At 39.5% G+C, this 25,295-nt stretch overlaps 3 protein-coding genes across 3 annotated transcripts; 2 read left to right on the forward strand and 1 right to left on the reverse strand.

Annotated features, from left to right (window-relative positions):
* Positions 1-223: 223 nt before the first annotated feature.
* LOC144629347 (uncharacterized) lies at positions 224-3,542 on the forward strand. Its single transcript, XM_078487584.1, has 4 exons — positions 224-320; positions 793-1,145; positions 1,881-2,093; positions 3,070-3,542. Exons 1-4 carry the CDS (start codon positions 224-226, stop codon positions 3,397-3,399), a joined length of 993 nt encoding a protein of 330 aa, XP_078343710.1. The 3' UTR covers positions 3,400-3,542.
* Positions 3,543-6,498: 2,956 nt separating this feature from the next.
* On the reverse strand, positions 6,499-21,104 carry LOC144629283 (cytochrome P450 10-like). The gene is made up of 9 exons (XM_078487499.1): positions 20,249-21,104; positions 19,550-19,749; positions 15,221-15,514; positions 14,932-15,029; positions 11,775-11,941; positions 8,323-8,401; positions 7,896-8,052; positions 6,800-6,843; positions 6,499-6,709 (listed from the first exon to the last, which is right to left on the reverse strand). Exons 1-9 carry the CDS (start codon positions 20,704-20,706, stop codon positions 6,599-6,601), a joined length of 1,608 nt encoding a protein of 535 aa, XP_078343625.1. The 5' UTR covers positions 20,707-21,104; the 3' UTR covers positions 6,499-6,598.
* LOC144629284 (major facilitator superfamily domain-containing protein 3-like) lies at positions 20,930-24,656 on the forward strand. Its single transcript, XM_078487500.1, has 3 exons — positions 20,930-21,314; positions 22,763-23,330; positions 23,861-24,656. Exons 1-3 carry the CDS (start codon positions 20,936-20,938, stop codon positions 24,249-24,251), a joined length of 1,338 nt encoding a protein of 445 aa, XP_078343626.1. The 5' UTR covers positions 20,930-20,935; the 3' UTR covers positions 24,252-24,656.
* Positions 24,657-25,295: the final 639 nt, after the last annotated feature.

Genomic DNA, 25,295 nt, shown 5'->3' on the forward strand with positions numbered 1-25,295 from the left:
CTTGATGAACAACACGTTCGTTCAGTCCTGGACATAAGTGCCGCATAGAAGTATCCGAAAGAAAAGATTCGACTGTAGTTAACTACACTACCATGTCGCCAGTTATAAGATGCATAAGCGTAAGCGCACTTATGCGCATGCAGTTACATGTAAAATGCCCAGATGTGCTATGTTTCCCTCAATCTTCATGTTGCAGGTTACGTCGGCAAATTACTGAATAAAAATGTCTCACAAGGCTTTACTTATTGTCGCGTTGGTTATTTGCATTGGACTGTACCCTCTCCTGTGGAATAAACTGACCTGTTTTAACTTCACAAAAGGTATGTTTTACTCATTATTTTCTACTCATGAAACCAAACATAATTAACACTTAGGTAAAGGTTTCTGTCGCTTGATAGGGGCAAGCAAGGGCTTGCCCATACGGAGGGGAGGGGGAGCGAGTGGCCCACACCAGTGGCCACTGTTGGACGTTTCATTCCTGCTAACTCGCAAAGTCACAGCTAACTGATTAAATTGTCTCAGAATTCGTTCCCATTTTGCGCTAATCAGGGAGAGGACGATTAGTGACTAGGTAACAGGCCTGCGCGACGCCGACCTTTGCGTCACACACACGACCTGCAAAGCCGCGAGCACTCGCTGGCTCTCCGCTGGCTTGCTTTGCTCGCCGACTCGTTTTGCTCCGGGTATTGACCCAAAAGTGAGCCTGATGTGGGGCTACTTGTTTACATTGACACTCACTAACCAACTTTGTGTGTCAACACATGCCTCAGCTGAACTTTCTTATGTGTTTAGTTCCACAGCTTACAAAGTCACCTCCGGCCTGTCTGGACGCCAGAATGTACGACAAGGTCAAAACATTTCTGCTTTTCATTGGCTACAACAGAAGTCGTCACACCTTGTTAAGTTCTCTCTTAGATGCGCATCCAAATGTTATCATTGCCAACGACTTCAATATCCTGAAAGAATGGATTGAAAACCCTTTGTTGTCTCAGAGGAATAAACATTACATCTATGAACTGCTACTTGCAAAATCTCGTTATGACGTCATGTTTGGCGTGCGCTCGCGTCTGGTGGGAAACAAACCTGCTCAGTATCATTATAACATCAAGGACCAATGGCAAGGCACATTTGATGATAGCATACAGGTGGGTCGGGCTGAAAAGAAATTTATTAAATGATTTCTGAATTTCTTTAAGTATTTGGTGCGCCTAGGTTTATTATGAACTTTGAACATGACATTAAATATAAACTTGACTGATTAAATTAGTTATCGCTCCTGTCAGCAGTTTTAGCCACGTTGGCTTTTTCGCAGCAAGTGAAGGTAGTGGTAGGCGGGAGGTGGGGGGGGGGGGGGGGGGGAGGGGGCGCACGACTGGCGGCAACATCTGCTCGTGCCCAGGCGATCCTCCTTGGTTAGAGCGCGGTGCGCGTGGATTTGTGGGCGTGCTGATCTCGCAATACCACCAAGCACCGCGCTCCCTGTTTCCTGCCACTCACCGGCCCCTGAGGAAACACGGCAACATTCAAAAGTCGATGACGTTTCATAACGTGTTCTGAAGGCCGTACAGGAATCATGTTCAACAGTCAAGGTTTCAGTTTCTACACATTTACTGTCAAACTTGACAGAAAGAAATTATCAAACCTAACAAAGTATGAAAACGCCAAACTGATTACAAACTTTAAATTTATGTTTGAAATCAAGCGAATAATGCGTGTTAAAGTCAATTCATGAAACGGTGAAGGCGTTATAAAGATATGTCATTCAAAATGCCTACCAAAATTCCACAATGTAACCATTCTTGCACTGCTATATATATATACCCAGTTCAAAACAAACTAATCTAGAAATTTAAATACAGCGCCCAATTTTTTTCATGCAGGTGATTGGAGACAAGAAAGCTGCCCAAGCGTCAAGAATGTTGCGTGGACCCGACGCAATGGAATCTCTTAAGGAACTTGAGAAAAAACTTGGTGTTCAACTTAAATTCATTCACGTTAAAAGGAATCCGTTTGATAACATCGCAACCATGACTCTTCGACGAGCAGAAGTGAAGAAGAAAGAACAACAAAGTGTAAAGGTCAGTAGCGCTGAGGTATCTTAACTCTCTTTAACTTCATCTTTGTTTGGCTTGGCTCGGGATTTTGATTGAATGCTTGATATTGTTTTGTGCTCTGAAATAAGTTTGAAAATAATTGTGTATCTTGTTTTAACCAAGCAAAACAGAAAGTGGTTTCTCGGCAAATCTCGTGCAAAGCCAGCCGATCATGTTTTGACTTTCGTCACTTTTCCCGCGCTTGAAAGCATTGCAAGTTTAAAGACAACTTATGATTGGTCCACTGCGCTGTTTGAACACGTTCTGATTGGACTGATGTAACGGGAAAACCGCTCTATTCTGTTGTTATCCAACAATGCAAAAGCTTTATTAAAACACGGGAACATTGTCAATGCCGCATTAAAAATATAAAATTTGGCCTGTGAGGGACTTATTTCTTAGACGATTATGTATATCAATGATCGTAAAGAAAACAAAACAACAACCCCTTCCTTGTGCGACACTAACAATGTTGTGATAGACAACTAGGATATGAATACAAATAGGCGGGTTTTCCCCTGAATCCCGGAAAAAACCTTTTTTTCCATCAATTCATTGTAATTACAAGGCAGGCGCGGTGGTCTAATGGGTAGTGCGCTGGACTTCGGATCAAACAATCCGGGTTCAATCCCTGGCCAGGATCATTGTGTTGTGTTCTTGGGCAAGACACTTTACTTTCACAGAGCCTCTCTCCACCCTGGTTTATTAATGGGTACTGGCGAATTTAATGCTGGGGGGTTACCAATATGGACTAGCATCCCATCCAGGGGGAGTAGAAAAACTCCTAGTCGCTTCATGCCATTGAAACCGGGATAAGCTCCGGCCTGATGGGCCACAGGCTCAAACGCAACCTGCCGTCCTACAAGGAACATAATGTATTCGTCATGATAGAACATGAACCAGTCAACAAGAACGTATTATAATAAAAATAAACACGTAGTAGTATTTAAACATTTCTTTTCTATCTTTTGTTTAGTTAAACTATTCAAGCATTCTTGATGGAAGTATAACGAGTTACGGTGAACTCGCTCGAGGAAGCTATGAAGTCATGAAAAAATTCCCCGGCCGGGTTCACGACGTAGCAAGCATAGATGTAATGACGAACACGCGGGAGACGCTAAAGAAGATTTGCGGCTTCCTGGAAATCACGTGCACAGACAAATACCTACAAGACTGCGCTTCAATTGTCGACCCAGTCCCCTCTAAGACAAGGGGTAATGTTGAGTGGACTGAGGACCAAATTAAACGTGTTCAGAAATTGATTAAACAATTTTCATTTCTCAGGCGATACTCATTAAGAAATTGAATAACACAGCCATAAGTTCGGGTAAATGCCAGTATTTATAATATATGAAAGCAGTGTGTAACAAAGTGAGATCAGACATATGTCAAATCGTATGTGAGGCAAAGAAAAGTTAACACAATGGGAAAATGATCTGGGATAGGGTATCTTTTAAAACTGTTTTTATTGAGGAACTCTATGTATTTTTAGCCATTCATTTTAGACTAAGCCGTTTGTATAATGAATACCATCTCGTGATCAGCTAAACTGAACGATTTCTAGTGTCCATGGGCAGACTCCTCCCATATCCAAGGGTACCGCCTGTCCCGCTTAGGCGGGGTCATTTATGTTCCGAAAAGGATTTTTTTGCACAGCATAATAGCTCTCATTTGAATAGTCAAGTATATCATTAGGATTAAAAAGTAAAAACAAATGATTGCACAACTAAATGTCTCGATACCTGACACAATAAATACAAGAAAAACGAAAACCGGAACTTGGCAACTTGCTCAGGCAAATTTGAATTGAAAGTTTGCAAGTTGCGACGAGCAAACTGTCAATCAATATTGGAACATTGCGCCGCAACATTGCAAAGTTCCCATCAAAAGAACAACAAATTGATTGATATAATTGAAGAAGAAGGATAGAGTCTTTATTTAAAGACAGTAAAGAGGGTAACACATAAAAGTGAACATCCACTTATAAAGTGTGGCCCTCATATTAAAGTAGTGAAGGATTGATTACGTTGGCCGCCATATTGGTTTTATAGAGTTAAAATTTACTGGAAAAGCTAGGCGTGTCGCAGTGGCTTCTCCGGTTGAGGCGTTACCTGATTAAATACATTTTCTTCTTGATGTTGACCTTTGAACGTTCCTTTCCTGCCTCTTCTGCTGCTGTGTCCACGTCTTCTTTTGTCAAGTTTTTTTTTCGTCAACTTACATAGCAATGTTAAGATGTTTATGTTTATTATTCGTTATCAATCGATAAATATAAGTTTAATTAAGAACAAATAAAACAGGCATTGTAAAGGGCTTCGAGTTCGAATCCCACCTGGAACGCTATTTTTTTTGTCGTTTTTTTCTCTTTGCTTGTCAGGTTTTAGTGTCCACCCTTGAATATAAAAAGGTCAAAAATGAGCTCTAATTGTCGAAACAATTGCATTTCCTGAAACAAAAATCCAAGCAGCTAAAAAAGATACCTTACCGACTTTAAAAAAATTAAATTATTAGCCCTTCTAAACAGCGTTATATTTCGATTGACCATTTACTCAGCACTTCGCAACTGACAGCGATCAGTTTGAATGACAGCTCTCAAAAACTCCTAAATTTAAAACATATGCTGACTCAGCAAATAATCGTTAATTATGAAACTGCCAAGCGGTAGAACGCAAAGTTTATGGCTATTGTATCAAGTTTGGAGGTAGGAACGTTAATATTTACAGAGTAATAATTATTTAAAACAAACTTGGCAATAGGGCTCTGATGCAACACTGGATATCGGCAAATCGCGAATGCAAAAACGGAAATAAAAATACTTAAAAAATTTTTTGTGAAGGAAGAATACTGCGATACTCAAGAGATATAGTATTTTCTTTCCCAAAAAAAGTTTTTCATATTGATTCACTTTCGAGACTTCGCAAGTCGATGAAGAAATTTACGTCACGTCGGCATTTTTTGTGGGAAGGAAATCGAGTCGCATACCCGTCAGGCTACGCCAAAAATATCTAAAAAGGAGTTAAAATGTGCCCGCCACGGGGAAGGGCACCTATGCATTGTTGCGATTACATTTTAATTTGTAAAAGTTAAAACGCCGCGTGGGTGTTGAATTGGCCAATAGAGACGGGAAAATCATAAGCAGCAGTTGATTAAAGAAAGTAATAACGATAAAAGAAAAGGTGACAGAAAGTGCCCTGCTTTCAATCTCCAGAGAGAGAGAGAGAGAGAGGGGGGGGGGGGGACAGTTGCCCCCGCCAGCCCCGCAGCAAAGTTTAGTTTGCTCCAGCAGACAAAAAATCTTCATAGCAGGTTCAGCCCTGAGCCAGCTTGTAGTGGTGCTTCGAGATACCTTTTACGAAGGTTAAAAACAATGCTTGTGAAATTATTGATCCAACTTATAAGTGAACAGAAATGCAATACTACTGCTTCAAATGTCTTGAGCATCCAATACCAGCTTTAACGAGTAGGGGCGCCAAGGCATCGGAAATAATAGGAGTTTGATTTTCATTGTTATATACGCAGTTACATATAGTAAACCAACTGAATGTACGCAGTGCAGTGTAATTAGTGTTATTCTGTACTTAGTGATAATTATATAACATTTATTTATTTATATGATAAGCCTGGCGCAAAAGCTGATAAAGCTGCTTTAGAAGCGTGCCAGGCTTGAGCAAATCGTACCACGTGGTACACCAGCCCGGTAATAAGCGCAAGAGTAGCGATTGACTGGAACAAACTTGTGGACACGGGGAGGACGGGATGACACGTTTTCCTTGCTTATATTCAATAGGGCAGGTAGGTAGGTAGGTAGGCAGGCAGGCAGGTAGATAGGTAGGTAGGTAGGCAGGCAGGCAGGCAGATGGGTAGGTGGGTGGTAGGCAGGCATGTAGGTAGGTATAGCATTATTTAGACATGCTTGTCCCGTCAACTAAATACGTACAAGAAATCTGATTTCCACCAGGGGCGTATGGCTACAAAAAAAGGATTAAAACTCATGGCCCTTTTCTCCCAGAGGAGACAGAGGATTAAGAAAATAATTACGAGTCAACTTCATCTTAATAACAGCATGCACGAGTCCATTGATTCAAACGGACGACTGGTACGATCGCGGAATTATCCTGATTTTTGGGTGGGGAGGGGTGGTAACTAAGATGTTGGTGGGTAGCTTGGGGACTCAAGGGTGGTTTTGTGTGTGTGGCCGTTGGGTGGTAAAATATTATTATATAAATTTAATATTTATATAATATATATACAAGGCTAAAAGGTTATACACAATTAAAAAAGAATCGAACGTTTTCGACGTGTTGTCATCATCAAGGTTAATTATATATTCGTTTTTTTCTCTTTTCATTGATACTTTTTTGTGTTCACGCACATGTTTTAACGAGCGCCTGCGCTCCTAAGTGTTCGGTGGGTAAATAAAGCATTGTTGTTGTGGGGGCGGGGGAGTCGCATTTACAGAATCTGGTGAGCGGTGAATGTGCTTTGCACTTTGAATGTTGTAGGATTCAATGGCGGTCGATAAAGTTGATCTTAACCGGTTTATCAGGGACCATAAAAATCTTCTGGTACATCTCCAGTGGATCATGGTGGTACTCCAACTGAAACCGCTGAAGTAACTACAAGAGAAGGAGAAGTTAGTCATGCCAGTTCCTCTCCAAAAACATCATCAAAACATCAGAAAAAAGCATTGAAAATACAAGACTTACCTTGCAAATAAACAAGTACATTTCTAACTCTGCTACACGACGCCCTGCAAAACAAATACAGCAAAGTCTAATGATCTCTCACTACTCAAAAGTGCCAGGCTCAGGGAGGGCTGATACGTTTATGGAAAGTAGACGGAAGGTGGAGGACTGTTCTGTGGAGAAAACAATTACTGTTGAACTCATGCAAATCACTCAGTTGTAAAAAGAATTTCTGCTACCTACGGAACCAAGGGAACGCGATGTATTACAAACATGTTGACCCACAGGCGGCCCAGGCTCTCTCGATAATTATTTGCAACGGTCGTTGTCGGTTCGACTCAAGCGATCGAAAAATATGCTTCATAAATTGACGAATTTGAGATCTTTCGTTCCTAAATTACAATAAACTGTAAGCCATATAAATAAAGATCACTTACCAATTGTTGATTGTCTGTTATTGTGTGATTTTGAGGGGTTTTGAGACGTTTATTCCCCACTTACCGCTGACGCCCCCTACTACGTCCCCAAACCCCTCAAAATCACACAAAAGCAGACAATCAACAATAGGTAAGTGATCTTTATTTATATGGCTTACAGTTTATTGTAATTTAGGAACGAAAGATCTCAAATTCGTCAATTTATGAAGCATATTTTTCGATCGTTTGAGTCGAACCGACAACGACCGTTGCAAATAATTAACGAGAGAGCCTGGGCCGCCTGTGGTTGGTCCAAACCCTTCCCCTTTCATATAACATTTTCAATTTTTGACAGAAGAAGCAACCCTTTTTTTTTACCACGGATAGAAAATGGCACCCCTTTTTACATACCGACCAATGGTTACTGTATCTTTTCTTAATTTTTCACTTGAATAACCCTTAAAATACTATATGAATTGAGCCTTCGGTGGGTCTGTTCGAGATATTTTCAATGGCTCTTTTAAATAACGTAATAACAGTTTCCCTAGCTACCCTTTGGTGTACTTCAACGTGTGAAATACGTACCCCTTTATATACCTACAGCCTGAAAAAAGGTACCCTTTTTGGGCGGAGCCTCCCTGTATAGTCCACTTTAGGGAGTACTCCCCTGGGGAAATTTTGTGCAGTAAAGATATACTCACCAATACAACTACGAGGCCCAAATCCAAACGGAAGACTGGAAAAAGCGTGGGCCTCGTTCCTGTTTTCTCGAAGCCATCGCTCTGGTTTGAACTCCAAAGCATCTTGAAAGTACTTTTCAGAGCGTGCAATACAATAGGTTTCTAAATTTATGAAGGTCTGCAACGTTAAATTTAAAGTACAGAAAATAAAGAGATTTATTACGAAAACAAGCTAAATGAAATTTGGAGTTTTGTTTTTTCCGAAGGGGGGTAAACGTTTGCATTTAAAAGAAACTCGGAGAAAAAATCTGAGCTCCAGATGGGAGGAAAATTAAAACCAGAAAACCCAGAGAAGAACCCTTGACACAGGGACGAGAACCAACAACAAACTCAACCTACATATGATGCCAGAACCAGTCTGTGGTATACCAATCATAAAAGGACTCACTTTTGCTGGAACGTTATATCCAGATAACACAATATCCTGATCCAGTATCCGCCCATTGGTTGGGATAACAGGGTTCAGCCTTAAGTAACAAAAAATAACAATTTAATTCAACATCAAAACAATCAGTAGTAACAGTAACAATAACAGTAATAGCAATAGTAATAGTAAAAGAAATAGTAATAGTGTTAGTAAAAGTAATAGTAATAGTAACAGTAACAGTAATAGTAATAGCAATAGTAACAGTAATAGCAATAGTAATAGCAATAATAATAGTAATAGTAACAGTAACACTAATAGTAATAGTGATAATAATAGTAATAGTAACAGTAACACTAATAGTAATAGTGATAATAATAGTAATAGTAACAGTAACACTAATAGTAATAGTGATAGTATTAGTAATACAGCACAATAGAATAATTTGAATAAAACAGAAACAGAAAACATTCCAGACATGCAACTACAGAAGGAAAAACAAAGTGTATTATAGCCTTTGAAGCTGTCGCTTCTACTTGTGCAATTTGTAACATAATTTAAGTAAGTGGCAAGATCAGGTAAACTAGTAGAAGAAGATCACATACAAAAAACCTGACCAGCTATGCAGGCAATTGCAACAACCTTCCCTTTTAATCCCCCTGAGCTTCCGTTCTTTATGAGCCCCTTTTTTCGACTTTTTTTGCTTGTTTACAAGCAAAAAGTAGGAGAATAGCGTTTACGTTGGGTAAAATCTGAACCGGAAGGGATCGCATTCTTGTTAACTCTCAAGGGACTGTTTTAATTTCTCAAGGGAATACTTTCCGCTGTGGGTGATCAAAGCGCGTGACTTGTAAAGTGTCACTCTATAGTTGTGCTTCAGCACTTCCGTTCTTGTAGAAAAAACGTGACTTGTCAAATTTACAAACGTTATATAACAATCAAAAACGTGAGTAGCCCAAATCTTACGTCACATAACCAATTAAGAATGTAAGGGGTTCAGCGCTCGAAGGCAACGAAGTTTAAAACGATTAAGAACGCAATTTGTCATGGTACAAGTCTTTAGGCGCTAATATTAATTTAACCTAAAACGATTAACAACGCAAATTTGTACTCGTACAAGTCTTTCACACACTAAAACGTTGCTAATAGTTAACCAAAGGGAACTCATTTCGTGACAATTGATTATTTCTGCTGAGTTGCACAATTTAGAATTGCAACATCATCTAGCGAAGCGCACTATTACTAAAAATAGATTTCGCCGCATGATACCCCCCGCGTGAGTCGGACAACAATTTTAGTTTCGGCAAAGGCTTTGTATGGAGGGGACGCATTCTTGCCAAAAAAAGGGGCGAGAAAGGCACAATTTGAGGCCGAGATTCTCGAAAGGCTCGAAAAATGATAGATTCCAAACATTTTTGCTTTAGTAAGTGAAAAACAGATTGAAGGTATCCAAAAAATGGCCCAAAATTGAATTTATTAGTCGAAGATCAGGCAATGACACCTTGATTCCCACTGCAAAATTATTCAGGCTGCCGAGAAATTTAGCGGATAGCGAATTACTATCGAATTATATAATTGCGAAGGATAGCACTTGTATGTTCGCTTCATTTAGGCCCCGGAAAGATCGTCGGTTGCAAGAAATTCAGAATTCTTCCCGAATTTGACGGCACTGATCGCCGGCCATCCGATCTCATTTCGACACATGATAGATAGAGGGCGAAAATATTATGCTATTCAAACGCCTTTCTAATGGAATTGACGGCAGGGTTTGATTTTAATAATTTAAATTTATCCCCATTACTATTAGAGACTGCAGCTACAGCTGCCGAGCTCGATCAGTCTAAATTAAATACGCGACAATTGTGTAACGAAATTGACCTCTTTAAATATTCGGGTCAGGCAAGGAGACCGATCGGACGAGCGTTTCTTTGTGTAATTTTGTGGTGGCATAAATCTGAGGTTAGCTCTGTTGTGTTGCAAAATGTGCCACTAAGAACAGTGTAAACGTTTTGCATTTCTCATAAAAATAAATGTTTTCTTTCAGCAAATCCCGGCAGCAAATCGGGCCTTTATAATCCATTCAATAACTGAGAGTAAAACATTTTACACATTTATTGAATAATCGCTCTGTTTGACAAACCTTTTGTTTCAAACCACGGTTTAAGCTTTCTACGTTGCACAGGTAAGGCTTTCTCTCGAATTCCGAGCCAATCTGTTCATGGTTTTGTGCCTGGGTTTTGTGAAACAATCGCTAAATATGCCTCCGAAGTGCCCGCCAACCATACATTGTTCTTACAGAGAGCGGTTTGTTTGTCCGAATTTTGTCTGACTCACACCGGGAGTCAAATTCTGTGACGTCATTAGTGCGCTTCGCTAATTGCAACATCATTAAATGTGTTAAGTGATATTTACAAGTGTTTTTGTAGCCTGTTGTGAAATTACTTCCAGTGGAAGCAGTAAACGCTTAACGTTTCTTCTGTTTAGAAGTTAATGCATCGCCATTAGAAAAATAAACAGCAACGGTTTTACTGGAAATGTAGTCGTTAGAAATGGCATGTGTAGCCGTAAGGTAAAGAATAACGCGAGGAGAAGCGGCTTTTGGTAATATTCAAACGAAAATTTACTTCTCAATGTGGGGTTAAGATTGCGTGACGAGACAAAAGGTAACTCTGTCGTGCGTAACCTAACCTGCGATCAGGCGTTATTTTTCTCGCTGAACGGAAAAATGAGCCTTCCCTGAGCCTTCCCTCCGCCTTTTTGACCAAGCCAAAGTATATGAGTCGCAAAGCACCCAGCCGTCGCGACTGACAAATACAGCATTTCCTCCGCGAAAATAAAAAAAATGCTTGAACTGAACGACGTTTGAATTCTTCCATGATATGTTCGAACAACAATGCCCAGCATAAACCTTCTACTCATACTAACTTCATGCAAAAAAAGTCGATATCTCGAAGAGATCTTTGATTGTACAATGTAATAACTCCTCACTCCTTTTAAAAGGTTAGAACCCTGTTTACCAGGAAAATGAATTTTTAGAGTTATTAGTCCACCTATTGTAAGTCACTGTTCAGTGTGTCCTTTTTTTGTGGGCAGTACTGTTTTATGTTCATACACACTAGCTAATTTACAATTTGAAATGAGCCCTCCCCTTGCCTAATTAAAAAAAGCCCTCTTGTCCCCCTCCAGCCACCAAGAAGGTGGCCTGCGCGCCCTGATGTATGTTGAAGACGCACTTTAGTTTTTTTTAAATGTATGAGCATGTGCTATCAGTTAACGGCATTTCTACGCTGATGAAGAGACAGAAGTCTCGAAACGTCCGAGAAATTTCGTATTTCAGCGCATTAACAAAAAGTTTTTGTTTTATTTTTGTCATATCATACATGCGCTACACAGTTTTTTCCTGTTTTGGCCTTTAATAAAACCAGGTCTCTTGGGAACTTACTAGAGGTTTATTGTACATTGAATTAATGCCTTACCTCATAGACTCCTTGACACAAGCCTTAAGATAAGAGAGTTTTGCCAGACTCTGAGAGGTGACGTCTCCATCTTTTCCCACTACACTCTCTACTTCCTGGTAGAGTTTTTCTTGCGCATGAGGATTTCTTGCCAAATTATACAACAGCCACAGGAGAGAATTTGATGTCTGTAGTATTGAAAAGCAGAGGAACAATCAGAAGATCAGTTGAGAATGTTAAGATGGTTCACGCCCAACATTCGAGCAATACAGGCAAAAATAAAGTTACCAAAGAGACATGGTATGGTAACACTTTAAGTACAGCTAACAAAATCCGGCCAAAACTTTAGCACTCAAGCTGACCCCGCGAGAGAAAAATGGATTTGAAATTATCTATATTTCAGTTAAAACAGACATTTCACGCCAGTTCAAAACAAAATGGCACGCGTTTCAAACGTTTTTACAAGGATTGACTTTAGTTTTCTCAACAATTATGCTTTAGAATTTAATTACGGGGTCACTAAGAAAAACAAATTTCGGTAAGATCTTTTAAACAGTATACAATATATTGCCGTGGTATGAGCAGATTTTTGGTACTTAATTTTTGCGCTCATTGCTCAAACTTTCAGCGAAATCTGTCTTAATACTCAGCCTATTGCATTCCTTTATGGTGCATTCAACTGGTAAATAGAGGAATGTAGTATACTAAAAAAAACATTGATTGAGTAGTGAAGCCTAATACCCACTGACTGCAAACAAATTGATGGCACAGCCTGAGAGGACAATGATACTGAAAGCAGCTGACATCAAGATTGCAAGTAGTTTCAGTAAAATTAAGAAATGCAAATAAATTCACTTGTTAGGTGTAGTCTCCAGTAGGAGTAAATCCATGACCCTCCACAAACTGGTCGGATGCTCTAACTGCTCAGAGCTGCTGGGTGGTGGGAGCTAGCTAAGCCCATTTACTAGGTTCATATGTGAAATGTGTTCTACATTCTGGTAGGATCAGCAATACTGAAAGGGTCCCATGTGGAGAAAGAGAACAAAAGATTGTAATTTGAAGCTTGGTAAATAAATTTAGATTTAAATAAATTAAATAATAATAAATAATAAATAAATAATTAAATAAATTTAAGTAAATTAATTGCCTGTTGTTTAGGCCTTGGTGAAGTCAACAAACAGTATTCCAACAAATAGCTTTCTTTCCACTGATATCCTCCACATCTCTGTCATATGTATTAGAAGCTGTTCAGTTGACTTTCCTTTCTTATATGCCCATTGCCTGTTGTTGAGTAGATTTTCAGTGACTGCATATTCGATGATATTACTTGCTACACATGATTCCATCAGTTTACTTCTAAGCATAGATAGTGGTCTATAACATGCAAGGCAATGATAATGCATAGGCAACCATTTATTGGACCCATTCAAGCTTTGAATCTTGGTGACAGCATCATAAACTGGACAACCTCAGAACGACTGTTAGGGGTACAAGTGGACAACAAGATGTCCTGGTCTGATCACGCTGCAAACGTAGCGAAGTCCTTTGCGTCCAAACTAAGTTTACTCCGACGTATGCGTTTTCTTCCCCGGGAGCAACTAGAGGACTTCTATACGAAGGTCATGTAGCGCCTAGAAATTTATTACGTAATTCCATTGGGGATTATGTAACCTTTTGGTGGTATTTAAATATTTTTTGTAGGATTTTGCATGCATTAGTTTTTCCGCGTGTAGTCAAGATAAGCCTTTTGGATTTGTGTTTCGTTGGAATCGTTATTCCTGTGTTTCCTCATTGCCACACAGATTGTAAGTATTTACTTATACCTCTTTTTCGGATTTATTGTTTACTGTATTTTTGCGGTAGGACTTAGGTATTTTGTTATTATTTTTCAGTTGAATCATCAATTTCATCAATTTCATCAATTTCATCAGTTTCATCAGTTACATCAGTTTCATCAGTTAGCATCTGTTGTTATCAGTTGTTTGGATATTGTGTGTGTTTACACACTTGTACTCCGTATTATTATATGGAAAAATAAATGGTGAATTCAACATCGTGGTGCGTTCCTGGAAATGCTACGTAGTCTTTGCTACAGGTCATATTGCCATCGGTCACGTACGGCCTAGTGCTCTGGGGATCGTGCAATAAGACACACCTCAGTAACCTGGAAAAACTACACACAAGGGCTGGCCGCATCGTATATGGACTACCATGGGACACCAGCGCTGAAGATGTCCTAACACGTACACGATGGGACAGTTTGGAAGAAGTATATAAGAAACGACTGTAGGAGTTCGTTTTCAAATGTATAAAAGGCCACACCGCCACAGAATTCACGGATCTGTTTGCACAGAAGAACTCGAGCCGCGAAAGCAGAAGAAATGGAGACATCATTCTCCCAAGACCAGAAACGAACATGACAAGGAACTCCATAAAGTACCGAAGAGCAATAGCGTGGAACAGTCTACCCAGCAAGAAATCGACCGATCATTTAAACGAATTCAAGCAATTATTAACCAAATTTGACTTTACTAAAATGAATTTCGATTCCACCGCAGCCCTCATAAAACATAAAGTTAACAGTTACGAATATTATTAATAAGTTAAACTCAGAAATTCAATGAAGCATGCATATAATGTAAATATATATATAGATAAACGAAGTTTATAGTTTAGATATTTTAAGGATGTATATAAATTTTATTCTGTAATTAACTAATTTAAGTACACGACCCCACCAGCTCTGCTGATTAATTTATCGTGTTTAAATAAAGTGATTCATTTATTCAGAAAGTAGCCTCTAAACATTCTGTATGGGAATCGAAGGCTCTGCCCTGTGGTCTATAACCCATTAAAATGAACCAACCATTCAATGGGTCTTATAGAGATATATTTAAAAGGTCCTTTTAAATACCTAGATGACAGTTTTCTCAACCCTTTTGTATACTCCAATTCCTTTGATATACCTACAGCTTGAGAAAGGTACCTTTTTTGGGCGGAGCCTCCCTGTATAGTCCACTATAGAGAGTGTCCCCCACCCAGCTGTGGAATTGTACTCTAAGTAAGGCTAAGGTGTAAGGCATTCGAAACACCCAAAGAATGAAGGATTTGTAATACAGTGCTGTGGAAATAAGCCCACAACACTTTTGGTTTGGTACAATTTGGAGATAATACTTACAGTATCAACACCAGCGGCTATTACATCAATTGCCACGGCCACAACTTCCTCAGGAGTCAGTTCTTTCTTTGCAAGTAAGTATGTTAACAATGGAACAACTGCAGGGGTACATGCACGAGAGAGAAAAGAAAAGAAAAGAACTCATTTGATTAATATTATTTTATTTAAACAGTGGCCTTGCAAAAAGAGGGGCTGCAATGATACCTAGGAGACAATGAACCCTTATTTATCCATTATGTCACCGTGCCTAGGCCTCCTGTGCATACATGAAGTTGATGTTAATTTTTACCTTGAGTCTCTTCAGAAGGATCAATTCCTTTTTCTGCCATTTCTTTCAGTTCCCTCATCTTCTTGTCAACAAAAATTTCTCCAATTTCTATGAGAACATCAGCAGTCTTAAAGAATTTCTTCAGTTTTGGAGTGTCAATGTTAAAACGCTGTGCCATTCTGTATGATACACTGAAGAACAGCTGATGACTTAGTAACAAAAAGTCATGCATCCCTTGGATGAACTTCATGGCTTCTTCTGTAGGAGGATCCTCATACAATCCAAGACGAGCGTCAAATGCAAGTATTCCCGCACCTTTAAAAAATATAAAAAACAACAAATGTGTTTAAATATATGAAAAAATCACATGTAAATTTACATTCTTTACTGCACCACAAACCCATGGGTGTGGTATGGTGTGGTGGGGGGCTCTACCTTATATACGCTATTAATATAGGTTATATGTGCTACTAGATGGGGTCCCATTATTGACCTCCAGGGAGGTCTGTGATGAGGTTCCAATTTTGGCCTTTTAGCCTGAGATGGGTTCACTCAATGGGGAAAAGGTATCGTATGTCAAATTAATTTTGTATAATAATAATAATAATAATAATAATAATAATAATAATAATAACTTTATTTAAGTGTCAGGGTAAGTATTTAGCTTACAGAAGCTAATTGGGGAGACTACTACGTTACAATATATTAGAAATTTAAAATGTACAGTTAAGAATATGAATGAAGAGATGGGCCACAGTATCTTTCTGCTTACCTAACTCAGATCATTTTGAAATGTGTGAAAAAATGGCAAAGTAAATATTGAGGAAAAATAAAGAAAAAAAAAAACATCTTTACTTTTTCCCTTTATCTGTATAAGACATGAGGAGCTTAGCCCTCAAAAAAAATTCTGTCCAGGAGGTCTTTTAATCTTGTACATAACTTGTCACCGCATGCCAGGAAATGTGAAATGAAACCGGTCCTAGCTATGTGTACGTGATCTGTTTCTTTTGTCACGCAGTTTCTGCTTTCGCGGTTTCAAAATTCGGTATTGTAACGTAGTAGCATCTTCTTTAAGAATATTCTTTGCTAAATTGTCGATATCGGCATTTTTTGCGGCCTTAAATCGATGATTACTGTTTCATAAGTTTTCCTGGCAACACGGTCAAGTTTGAGTTGGCGTTTTGGCGTTTTTGCATCAGCTATACGACATTGGATATCCGATGGACAGCCGCAAGTATGAGTCGACTTTGGTAAGTTACAAATGTAAAAGCGAGTCAACGAAAATGATATCGGTAAGAGCGAGATTAACAGTAATTTCTGCACGCGGAAACAAGTTGAATGTGTGAAAATTGGGGCTTTCAAGGAGTCAATTGTTGTAGTCTTCACGAGATGAATTGAATAGCATTGTTACCAATTCTAAAGATGATTTTATTGCATTTTTTTGTGACATGTTCCTCGCTACACTGCAAAACTCGTATGGACGAATGCGAAACAGGAAAGCCATTCGAGGTTGTGCAAGGGTTTCGTCAAATAAACGAAAAGAGATTCGGCATTTCGTCTAATGATTACTGTTGCCGGGTTAATTTATTCTGGCGGGAAATATGAGGTAACGCAATTCGTAAACAGCGCGGCTCGCCGCCGTTCATCCACGATAGAAGCAAGACAAACACCGCACATTGGTAAGTTGTATTTTTTTTTATTTGTGGAATATAAACTTTAGCTTGGGTTTTCAGTTTCACTATGGTCGCTTATGTCAAGCGTTGTAATAATCATCAGCTTGCGGTGCTTAAACCTGGCTAATCGCGCGCTGACTTATTTCGCTCTACTAACCTTGCGCTAATTTTTCTGTCTTACTTGGGTGGTGAGCTGAGTTCTTTACTGAGCTCTTGTTATCTGTGGGCAGAATATTAACCTCGCGCTAAATTATTCTGTCTTAAGTACTGGGGTAGTGAGCTGAGTTCTTTACTGAGCTCTTGTTATCTGTGGGCAGAATATTAACCTCGCGCTAAATTATTCTGTCTTACTGGGGTAGTGAGCTGAGTTCTTTACTGAGCTCTTGTTATCTGTGGGCAGAATATTAACCTCGCGCTAAATTATTCTGTCTTACTGGGGTAGTGAGCTGAGTTCTTTACTGAGCTCTTGTTATCTGTGGGCAGAGTATTAACCTCGCGCTAAATTATTCTGTCTCACTTGGGTGGTGAGCTGAGTTCTTTGCCGAGGTCTTGTTATCTGTGGGCAGAATATTAACCTCGCGCTAAATTATTCTGTCTTACTTCGGTATTGAGCTAAGTTTTTTACTGAGCTCTTGTTATCTGTGGGCAGAATATTAACCTCACGCTAAATAATTCTATCTTGCTTCGGTGGTTAGTTCTTTACTGAGCTCTTGTTGTCTGTGTGCAGAATATTTACCTTGTGTTATTTTTTTTTTCGATCCGCTTCTCATGGGTTATTTTATCCTTTTTTATTGAGCTGTTTTAAGACAAGAACATCAAAACCCTGAATCCAGCTAATATCTGTTTTTTCTTTCTCTACAGAGAAGCCGCGGCTATTATGACTGACACCTCACTGTACATTGCGGCAGTTCAACGTGCGAACTACGATCTTATGTTACCGATCTTAATCCCCTTAATGGAGAAATATTCTCCACTAAGGGGATTAAGGTCTAATTTGCATAATTTTTTTTTGAGGACTAAGCTCGTAATGGGGTATACAATTTAACTTCTTAGTCTGAGATGGGGTTAACAAAGAGAGCTTTTTTGGGCTGGGTTCCAAGATAGGCCGCAGCAGAGCACCCCCATCAATTTTCCAAGTACCTCCCCAGCAACTACAATTAATAATTTTAGCCATAATGTTTCCAACCAAATGCCCTCTAAAAAAACATAAAAAAGTTCTGAGATGTACATGTAACAATATACCTAGCCATAAACTGTATAAGACTGTCTGCAAAATAATCTCTTAATTTTTGAAAAAAAGCAAGGAAGAAATAAAAAGTAGGCCAAGGCCATATGGCCTTGAGTGATGCATCAACAACATGACATTCAATAAATGAAGGGTTCAGTGCAAAAAGGGTGGACGTGATTTAAGACTAAAAAGAACATTGATAAAAGTACTCCAAATTTCGCATGTGGGTTTGTTTATGTGTGAAACATTGTATTGTATTTATTTCCCTGGTTTTTGCCTTGTTTTAAAGGAATAACGTATGCAGAAAACTCTGTTTTCCAAGTCGGCGGTTTTTTGAAGTTTCTTTGTTCCATTTTAACAAAGAAACTACTAAAGATGCTGACTGGAAAAACCTACCGTATTTACCCGTGTATTAGTCGATCCCGTGTATAAGTCGACCCCCTATTTTTGAGGCCATAAACTAAGATTTTTTCATTTCTGGGTAAGAATTTTTTTGGAAAACTAACCTTGTGTTTCTTAGAATTTCCCTTCAGGTAGAGATACTTAACGAAAAAAACACAGCAAGTTTCAATGTGAAGTTTATTATCACGGCTTACGCGAGCGTTTTAGCAACACATGTTTATGCAGGCATTTTGTCCATTATTTTTTAAAACAGCCTTATAAAATCAAACAAACTAATTTCAAACGAACCTTTCTAATTGTGGAGAGATAGTAGTGGCTTTAGAAGACAAGCAAAACACCAAGCAACATCAGAAAACTTTGAAACCCACTCGATAAACAAAGTCAAGCTTGCTTGGGGAACTTGGTAACCAAGCTACAAAATCGGTGAACTACACGTGTTTGCATCATGCCAGGTTACCAAGTAGCGAAGTTCGAAGCGAGAAAGATCATGCATGAAGATGTTTTCTCGAGTGGATTTACCGGCTTTATTAGTGGAAAATGTCAGCTCTTTATTCAAACCTTGTGCCAGTGAGTCTCTACAACATTCAGGTTTATATTAAGCGGATAAATCGTAATGAATTTCGACTTGAACTGCCAATTTAACGACACAGATAGCAAAGTGAAAGGACATCGTAACCTGTACTGTTGTTTATTTGATGTTTGTTGACATATAAAACAATTGTTATGCTAATTGTGCAGAATTTATTTAACTGGTGCTTGGGTCGAAAATTTTGACCCGTGTATAAGTCGAGGGCGATTTTTGGGACCGATTTTTAGGTGAAAAAAGGTCGACTTATACACGGGTAAATACGGTAGTTTTTTGCATATGTTATTTCTTGGAAACAGAGCAAAAGCCGGCGAAAATAAATTCATTACAATGTTTCACTTATGTCAACAAACCCGCACGCGAATTTTGGAGTTGTTTTGGCAATGTTCATTTCAAGCCCAAATCAATTTCGCCCTTTTTGCACCGAGCCCTTCATAATGTATGGCATTTCAAGGACTTACCTTCTGTGGCCCATCTCTTCATTTCACCTTCCAAGTCAGGGATATGTTCATCTGGTCCACATGATTCCTTTATTTTAACAAGCCGTGCAATTGCATCCTTGGTTACTGCATTAAAGTTATCAATGTTTTCCTCCACAATCTTTGGACGCATCATTTTGGGAGCAACACCGCGTCGTACTCTGTGCCATTCTTCTCCTTCTCTGAAAGATTTATAAACAAACAACCGGTGTAGCCAGGGCCGTACCTAGCGGGTTGGAGGGGGAGGAGGGGGCGGGAAGTTGACCCCGCCAGGAAAACTAAGTTTCTTAATTACATAGAGTTTGATTTTGCTGGGCTATTTCTTGTAGCTATATCGGAGTTTGCCCACGCAGCGAAGTATAGTGGAGTTTGCCCCAGCAGACAAAAAAATCCTAGGTATGGCCCTGGTAGCAGCTGGTTCCATCGGTGCTAAAGCAAAAGATCCAAGTGGGGAGAGTGCCAAAGAAACAAGCAAAGGAGATAGAGTCAGATAGAGTCAGCAAAAAAAGGGGTAGGGACTCAACCTTAGATAATAGCCAACTTTTCTCATTATTGTTACAAAACAGCCAAGTCATATCCCAAAAGTAGGTTAACCTAGAACCCCCAACCCCCCCCCCCCAAATTAGGAGCCATGACCCTGGCCCTATGGCAGAAAGGGTACAGGGTAACTTTTATACTTACAAGAGTAGAATACCAGGGAAATAATTTCTCCGTTTTCGATGCTCAAGCCAGAAATCCACAATTGGCCTAGACGGATATTTTCCTTCTGCACGAAGGACCTTCTCGTGATCATCAGGATCCAGGAGGTGTACTGACGGAAACGGAAAAAGCATGTGTTCCTTGAAAATGGGACCATATTTCTCAAACAGATCATCCCACATCTTGTATCCTTTAGTGAAGCGTTCGGATTTCACGTAAAACTCCGCTATAGTCTTTAAGTTTCTCTCTGGTCCAGGGATGTCTTCAAAGGGGCGCACAAAATTATTTTCCGGGTCTGGTTTTGCCGAGTCATTATTTTCGTGACCCGGCTCGCTCTCCAACGGGCTCGCTTTGGTTTTCTGGAACCTCACAAAAGCCGCTAAAGGTTTCAAATGTTGGGATCGTGGAAGATTCCTGCCAATACTCGTCAAGGAATACATATTTCCTATTTTGGACCCAAGTGAAGCCACCTTTCCTATTCCGTGATTGTTTTAGCCTGGTCGCATAACTGACAAAACAACAAACTCAGCAAGATTTCGGCATAAAAATAGCAGCTGAAGTCGCTGAAAAAAATAAATAAAACAGGAGAGCCATGTGACCGCCCCTTCACAAAAAGGCCTGGAACCTAAACCGGGCCCGTTCCAGTCTCCCCATCGCCTGTTTTCCAAAATGGCGAACGCAAAAGTTGTTTTGTTGCTTTTATATTTCGGCCAAGGATTGCCTTATGGTTTTCAAGTCAAGCTGCTTCCATTGCTTTTGCGAAAGCAGAATTTTTCCCTGTCAAAAGTAGGGCTTAGTCGCCTACTTAGTTTACCATGGATATTTAAATTCATGATAGCACCTTTAATAGACAATCTTTGGTCTATAAATTCTTGGATAATGTGTGGCTCGATCGCTATGTCGTTACTTTGCTTCACATCTGCCTTTATGGGAGTAAGCAATACCTTTGTTCTTCTTTTCTGCGTCTTGTGGATGAATTTAACATCTGCAGTACAAGATGTAGCAGTAGACACCTATGCCATTAGTCTGCTGAAGCCATCCGATCTTGGTAAGAAACTCTTAGAATTTGTTTTACTAGAAATAATAAATGTGCAGCTTCATGTATATCTGTACATGGTAAAACACCGCAAAAAGGTTAACTCTGCATTTGAGTCTAGCCCCCCCCCCCCCCCCCTAGATGGCTGCTAGTCATGGAGGGAAGTATGCTAAGAGCATACTGCTCGGGGGGAAGGGGGGGGGGGTCATTGCAGTGTTACCCTTAGCATTTAATTTGCATGCAGGTACCCATTTATACAGATGGGTGGACTGTCTTGTGCAAAGTGCCTTGCCCAAGACACTCACAATGAACCTGGCTAGAGCCCCCAAATCCGCAGACCGCTCCGAGAGATTTTCGGTTTTGAGAGTCCAGCGCACCAAAAGAGACATATTTAGGGCAATTAACCATGCCGGGTGCCTACAGCATCTATTGCTTGTTTGACCAGCAGTGACGTTGCACAGCAGCCATGTTGGATGACAAGAACAAAGCGTTCTCCTCCGTTGGGAACTAAACTCTTTTTATGAGTGTAAATTCCGCAAAAACATGTTTTATTGTTTTGTCATCCAACATGGCCGCCTTGTCACATGGTTGCAAACCAAGAATATGGTGGAATTTAAAAATCCTCTAACAAATAGCCTGCAGATTTAAGGAAAGTTAAGGAATGCTCTTGAAAATAAAGTACTATTTTTAAAATAAATAGCAGGATGGCCATCATTAATTTTATAAATTTAGGTTAAAGTCAGCCTTTGAATTTTAGTTTTACTTATTGGCGTTTGAGCCACTCTTAACCTTTCAAGGATGGGGTAGGGACATAAACCCTGTCACATCCAACAATGATTAAGATCTGACTTGTCCTAACAGCATCACTGAATTCCTTGTCAAGCAGTCAGGTGATGAGGACATATAAGCTATAATGATAATGATAATGATAATGATAATGAATTTATATAGTCTTTTTTTGTTTTTTCAATGTGTCACCTTTTTTCGTTGGGCTGGCTTTTTTCTTGTTGGGCGCCCCCCCACCCCCCCCCCCCCCCCCCCCCCCCTCTGGAATATTCTCTTGATAAACATGTTCAAGAAATTTCTTCGTATTTATAGTTTATGAATACAGTACAATACTCTTCCACAGTGTCTGATTTCACACTAGAGATGGACAAACACTGAGTGGACAAATCGTCTAAGTGTGAAAATGGGACAGACACGATTTTGGACGTACAAGACATCTGAATTTGTCAGTCGATTTGGCTGTCTGTGAAGATGATTTTTTGAGGACGACTTGGTCGTCTGGACGGACAAGTCGTCTGAAAGCCATCTTAAATTCACACTAAATGAACAAATTGTCAGACGACTTGTCCGTCTGGGCAATTTGTCAGTCTTCTAGTGTGAAAATGGCAAGTGTCACTGCTTTCTTTATGTCCCTCAACAAGCCAATATTTTGTTGCATACGGTATATTTTTCAGGAATAGGAAGCACATTGCAAGTAGTTGGTTACAAAGTAGGTGCGCTGTTTGGTGGAGGTCTGCTTGCATGGCTGAGTGTCTACTGCAGTTGGGAATGGCTGTTTACTTTTTGGGGCTTCTTTTACATTGCTGTCTTAATTATTCTGTTATTCAACATCAGCACTGAATCCTTTTCACAACATAAAAGAAGAGTGGAAGTACCATATAGAAACCACGCTACAGAAAGAACTGGTAATCATTCAGATTTATCAAACATTGCCGAGCATGGGAATAACAGTTGCAATAAAAATCAAATCAACACTTCAAATGATCATAAAACTGGCAAACTGAGTGCCATGCAGATTGCAAAAACTATTTTCAAAACGTCTGACTTCTTATGGCTCATTTGTTGTGTGTTAACGTACAAGCTTGGTGAACAAGGTGCGGTGAGCATGCTACCTTTATACCTGATAGATCAAGGGTTTCCACAGGACCAAGTAGGAGTGATATTTGGAATATTTGGTCAAGTATTCTCAATTGCTGGGTCCACTCTAGGAGGCTGGATTGTTGGTCTGCATTATGGACAAAGGTCATTACATTACATATTTAAACTACATTAAAGAAATGTATTTATAAGAATTTTAAGTTTAAATTTATAAGATGTTACTAGGATGTCTAATTTTCTGTCTTGTCAATCAGTGTAACTGCAGAACCCAACAAAACTGTTAGCTTTTTAGTAAACATGTTCTCTTTGTCATCAGTAAAATGTTTCAGACACCCATTGTTGCTTTAACCACAAATACATGTAGCCAGTGTGAAGCGTGAAAAGACGCGTTTGAGTGAGTCATGATTGGTTTTAGTTTTACTTCTGATTGAATGAGGAAGTGGCCCGAGATTTTTAAACCAATCACTAAGTGTAGTAATGCAAACCAAAGCTAACGCAAATTACTTTTGACACTCAAGTGAAAACTGCTCTAATGGCACTATTTTACAATAAGGGATACAACCATTGTCTCCAGATATTGTTTTTGATGTTACATTAATTTTATCACAATAATTGGAGAAATTTTGTCATTATTCCATGTAAATATAACTCATTTTGATTCAATGTTTTCACAGGTCGTGGGTGATCAAAGTACAACTGTGGTCATCGTATGCAAGACTCGTTCCTCTTGTTTTACTGTGGCTCTTATCCATAACAAAGTTGACCGAGTCTTCAGTTGTAATTCTCGAGTGCCTCATTCAGTTAACTGGTGGTATAGTTACCACGACAACATTCACACTTATGATGCTAAGTTCTCAGAATTCTTCTCCTGGTACCAGAGCAACACATGGTGCTGTTCTAGCCACTGTAGAAGTGCTGGGCAAATTGTCAATGATCTCATTGTCGGGGATACTTGTGGATATTATTGGGTATCAGTGTTTCTTTGGGTTGTGTTTGGCTTTGGCATTGTTAGCTATTCCTGTTTTAAAACTTGGCCTTGTGTTGCCAAGCAGAAAGTCTTTGTAAAGAGGTTTAAAGTCCCAAGCTGTGAGTACAGAGATGACAAATGCGATAAATGCTGTTTCTGAAAAACAGTATTTTTTCCAGGCATTTAGAGATGTGATGTGAATCTGGAGGTTCAAAAACGTACCATGAAACTAGAGATAATATATCAGAACATTGCAAAAATATTGGGAACATTGCAGAAGAATGCTCCAAAGTTTTGGGAGGACCTTAGTCACTTCATGGTTCTGATCAAACAACATTTTTTAGAGTTATTACTCTGTTGTGAGTGCTTGTATTTGAATGGTACAAATGTTCTCCAAAACATGAATAAAATATTTTCTACCTAAGTTACTTGAGTACATTCTCATCAGAAGTAACATCATTGACTAATATATTTCAATCAAGCAATAAAATACAGCAGTTATAACTTTGATCTCAGTCTGTCTTAATCTTGTGTACTGTCATTAGTACTTAAAGAGGTAAAGTCTGTGTCCGAGCCAAGTGGCCCATACAGCCAGGCTTTCCCGTTTTCCGTGCTTTGCGCTAAGATTATTTCTTTTCTCCCCTGGGGGGGTCCCCCCCCCCGCGGTTTCCCCCCTTTTTTTTTCCTTTTTCCTTGGTGGCTCTGGTTATTTCCCAAAAACAAAACACCCCCCCCCCCCCCCGCCCTTTGGGCGCCCTTACCCCCCACCCCCCCCCTTAAAGAAGAGGTTTAACAATTTGGAAACCCTTTGATAGACTGATACCTTTTACCATCACTTACTAGTGATAGTTCTACACTAAAATAAAGGGCTTGCAAAGAAACAATATTCCACTTGGTGAATAGGTTCTGCTGCAGGAGCCAGGTAGCACGAAGGGCTATTGAAGTCCAGCCTACCCGTGGAATTAAGGCGTAGAAGTCATTATCTCCTACACTTCATGCTGGAGATAATTCAAAGATGAAATGACTCTAAGATGGCATTATAAATAAATAGCTTGAATCGAAGTTGAATAAAAATTATCTAATGACAAATGATAGCCGAATGGTCTACAGAAACTTGAAAAGCCATCTTATTTTAAATTTAA

This window comes from Oculina patagonica, chromosome 10 (assembly GCF_052425735.1).
Source record: "Oculina patagonica isolate OP01 chromosome 10, crgOcupat, whole genome shotgun sequence".
Lineage (NCBI taxonomy): Eukaryota > Metazoa > Cnidaria > Anthozoa > Scleractinia > Oculinidae > Oculina > Oculina patagonica.

Coding starts and splice junctions, on each gene's coding strand:
- LOC144629283 (XM_078487499.1), bottom strand. CDS start 20,706: ATGTATTCCTTGACGAGTATTGGCAGGAATCTTCCACGATCCCAACAT. Junction 15,515..19,549: donor GAAGAGATGGGCCACAGAAG/GTAAGTCCTTGA, acceptor TATTTTTTAAAG/GTGCGGGAATACTTGCATTT. Junction 11,942..14,931: donor TAGCCGCTGGTGTTGATACT/GTAAGTATTATC, acceptor TCAATACTACAG/ACATCAAATTCTCTCCTGTG.
- LOC144629284 (XM_078487500.1), top strand. CDS start 20,936: ATGGCGAACGCAAAAGTTGTTTTGTTGCTTTTATATTTCGGCCAAGGA. Junction 21,315..22,762: donor GCTGAAGCCATCCGATCTTG/GTAAGAAACTCT, acceptor TATATTTTTCAG/GAATAGGAAGCACATTGCAA. Junction 23,331..23,860: donor GGTCTGCATTATGGACAAAG/GTCATTACATTA, acceptor ATGTTTTCACAG/GTCGTGGGTGATCAAAGTAC.
- LOC144629347 (XM_078487584.1), top strand. CDS start 224: ATGTCTCACAAGGCTTTACTTATTGTCGCGTTGGTTATTTGCATTGGA. Junction 321..792: donor CTGTTTTAACTTCACAAAAG/GTATGTTTTACT, acceptor TTATGTGTTTAG/TTCCACAGCTTACAAAGTCA. Junction 2,094..3,069: donor TAAAGGTCAGTAGCGCTGAG/GTATCTTAACTC, acceptor TCTTTTGTTTAG/TTAAACTATTCAAGCATTCT.